Source organism: Aplysia californica, unplaced genomic scaffold, assembly GCF_000002075.1.
Source record: "Aplysia californica isolate F4 #8 unplaced genomic scaffold, AplCal3.0 scaffold00495, whole genome shotgun sequence".
Lineage (NCBI taxonomy): Eukaryota > Metazoa > Mollusca > Gastropoda > Aplysiida > Aplysiidae > Aplysia > Aplysia californica.
Window position 1 is genome coordinate 336,258 of NW_004797765.1, and position 3,354 is coordinate 339,611.

The window sequence follows — 3,354 nt, forward strand, 5'->3', positions numbered from 1 at the left end:
CACAGTTCAAAGGTCCAAATTCATTTTAAAATGAAGGCTAAATTTATAAGATTGTTGAAGGCAACGTAAAAAACATATATAGTGTAATATAGTAAATTGTATATACACGGTATTTGCATGATCGGTAAGGCAGCGCGGTGAAATCAGGCGCTCGTCAAAATAAGGAAATCCTAGAAATCAGCATTTTTCGTCCAGTTTGGAATTTTTTTCCATTTTTATTTTTGCTCAACGCCTCATGTGTCCTTTCCAAAACACTTTTATGTGTGGATTTTACGGAAAAAGTTGACTAAAGGTAAAAAAAAAAAGAAGTAAATTTGCAGTTTCCAAGGAGTCTGAAGCTATGGAAGTCACCAAACTTTGGCGGTCATTTTCTGGCTAATTTTACTTCTGAAACCAAGCGCAAATATGTCAACTTCTATTCAGGATAAATGGATACTTTTTTTCATTGAAAACAAGACAAATGAACAATCTTTAATTTAACATCAATAACTCCTAATGCCCAAAAATGCTCAGGCTGCATACCTTGAATAGATTGTACTTGTCTACTATAGCGTCAAAGACTTCTGTCACGTTCTGTATACACTCTACAACCTGCATGGGTGAGCCTTCTGTGCAAATGTCCGAAAAGCGGACCATGTAGCTGAACAGAATGGTCACTTGTGGGAATGCCTAGGGACGGATGAGAAAATATAAGCTTAGAAACTGGTTAATAGCGGAACAGGAAAACCAAGAAAAATAATGGATCGACGGAGTTAATGGGACTTCCAAAAGGAACAACATGACAATTATAACAGCAACACACCTGTCCCACATCCTACAATTACGTAATCTCATTGTTTTAGTAGAGGTTTTACGGCGCTCGCAACTGCATATGAGCGCCAAGGGGTGGATGTCAACAGAGAAGTCCTTACACAGGGAATCAGATTTACTCTGCTCACCTCTCTAGCTTCAACAGCACAAAGTCTGCTACGACTATCAAAGCACCCCGGAAATAGCGGGTCACATTAGTGTGACAAACATACAAAAGAAGTAAAGGAAAAATGACAATGACGATAGTAAGGATTACGAAAGAAAAAACAGCAGTTCCCTGTTGAAGTTCAGGCACAGTTATAAGCGTGACATTGATGAATCAGCACATCTACAATTTCAATTCTACTGTGCATAAGAACATGGTTAATGCCCCCCCTCCCTTTAGGGAATGGCCTAAAGACACTTCAGTAAGTAGCACCGCCCCGGGAGGTTACGTGATCTCCCCTTGACATCTCGTGGTATAAGATGACAGAAAACGTAAAGTATGTAATTAGCTGAATAAGACGGTTACTTAGGGGAATGCCTCGGGATCGATGAGGAAATAATATAGCATAAGGAACTGATTTAGTTGAACAGGATATTAATTTACTTGGAGAAGTGCCTGTGAATTGATGAGAAGGTAATATAGGATTAGAAACTGATGATTAACTGAGCAATATGTTTATTACGGAAAATGTCAGTGGATGGATGAGAAAATGTAAAATAAGAACATGATTATCAATTGAACAGAATAGTTACGTGGAGAAATGTCTTAGGATGGAGGACGAAATATAGGATTACAATTGGATTATTAGTTGAACAGGTTAGCTCCGGATGGGGGATAAAATATACCGTCGTCTGAGTACAGCAACCCTGTATCCCACGAAAACAAAATTTTCCTGGAGAAGAAAAAAACCTAAAAAATAAAAGTTAAAGTCGGAATGTCGCACTGGCGATGTTTATTGAGCTACATGTCAAAAAATTTGACACAAAATCCGAAACGTTACATTTAGTAGAAAAAGCAAAAAAAAAAAAAGAAAAAGTTTTTTGACATAGTGTGGGTTACAGGGTTGTTGTACCCAGGCGACAAATACATTTAGAAGCTGATTGTTAACGATATTACTATCCGTATTGAAAAGGAAAGATATTTACTAATCCACATCACAAGTAACATATAAAAGCAAACACCGTAAAGTAAAAATAAACAAACAACTAATGAATGTTCTTTTGAATTTAAAACTGTATAAGACAAATTATGAGGATAATGATTGTATTCAAACAAAAACATTAGAAAAAATACGATCATACAGTTATGACACGTATTGATCATGCTATTTTTAACCAGTTTCAGCTTCAGAAAAAGCTATCATTTGAAAGCATAATACGAGTATGAATACTTCTTCAAGCTGGTTTTAAAAAATTGCATTAGACTACGACCAAACACAGCCAAAAGCCACTCGACGGCAATATAAAATGACTAAGATTAATTATGCAAAAAATACATGTTAAACAGAAAAAAAGTACTTGCACAGTTCAGGCAAGAATTAGAGATACTGATTTAATTTAAGCTCTACGGTAATATGAGTACCCTTGATTAGATGTGTTACTAGAGAGTAACATAAAAAGAAATGAAGGAGGAGATGTAAGGAAAAATAAACTTTTGGCAGGAAAGAAGGGGCAAACGAGACTAGAGCGCTAACTTACCACCCGATCAAACAAGAAACAGATCAACATTTATACGCAAATGTTAATCAGAAGCAAAGAAGTAAGTACCTAATCTGCCTTACTTTTTTTTTTATCATCCTACATACTTAAGTACGTTACATTCTATATTTCTGTTATAATCTATTCACTTTTGAACGTGCTGGTAAGCTAGCCGGCCAGGCCGAGATTGGCGGCACCTTGCAATTAGATCCACCAACAGTCATGGCAGCATTGACAGCATGGTCCAACGACTACAGAGAGGATGAAGGCACCACTTCAAACAAAATGGATAGACGAAGGGAAACTGGTGTCTGTAGAGGGTCGGGGAGAGACAGCAACCTGCGGGGGAAAGCCAGAAGAATATCTAACCAACTGTTAACTGGCACGATCAGCAGGCAGACCCTTTCATGGATCCTGGAGAGGAGGGAGGAGCAGCTATGGCATTGTGCCGACTGCAATGATGCCTATTCTCCTACCAACAAAGTACCTACACGTTTCAGACAAGAATTATACAGACTGAGGAGTCAGGGACTTACCTCACACGTAGATACAGCATCATCACCTCTCTTGAGGCGGTCTGCAATGCTCTTGGTCAGCATGGAATCAATCAGATTCTCACTACGTTGGCGAGCTTGGCTCAGTTTATTCAGCGTCTCTTGAATCTGATTAGACCACGCAGTTTGCTAGATGAGAAAATATAAAATTTGAAATTGATTATTAGCTGGAGGATATAAAACATTAGAAACTTATTATTAAATGGAAGTGGCATCGGTAGCCTAGTGGTTAGGTTACCGGACTCGTAATCGTGAGATTGAGGGTTCGGGGGTTCAAGCTTCAGCTCGGTCCGACTTTGTGTCCTTG

The 3,354-nt window shown here is 38.3% G+C and overlaps 1 protein-coding gene across 1 annotated transcript in view; it reads right to left on the bottom strand.

The window, feature by feature from the left end:
- Nucleotides 1–447: 447 nt before the first annotated feature.
- LOC106012781 (soluble guanylate cyclase gcy-31) overlaps nucleotides 448–3,354 on the bottom strand; it is a 42,532-nt gene continuing 39,625 nt past the window's right edge. Inside the window, exons 2-3 of the mRNA XM_013086715.2 lie at nucleotides 3,030–3,176; nucleotides 448–669 (exon numbers count right to left, since the gene is read on the bottom strand). Of these exons, the coding sequence (XP_012942169.1) occupies nucleotides 493–669; nucleotides 3,030–3,176 (324 nt within the window). The 3' untranslated portion in view covers nucleotides 448–492. The remainder of the gene's footprint in view (nucleotides 670–3,029; nucleotides 3,177–3,354) is intronic.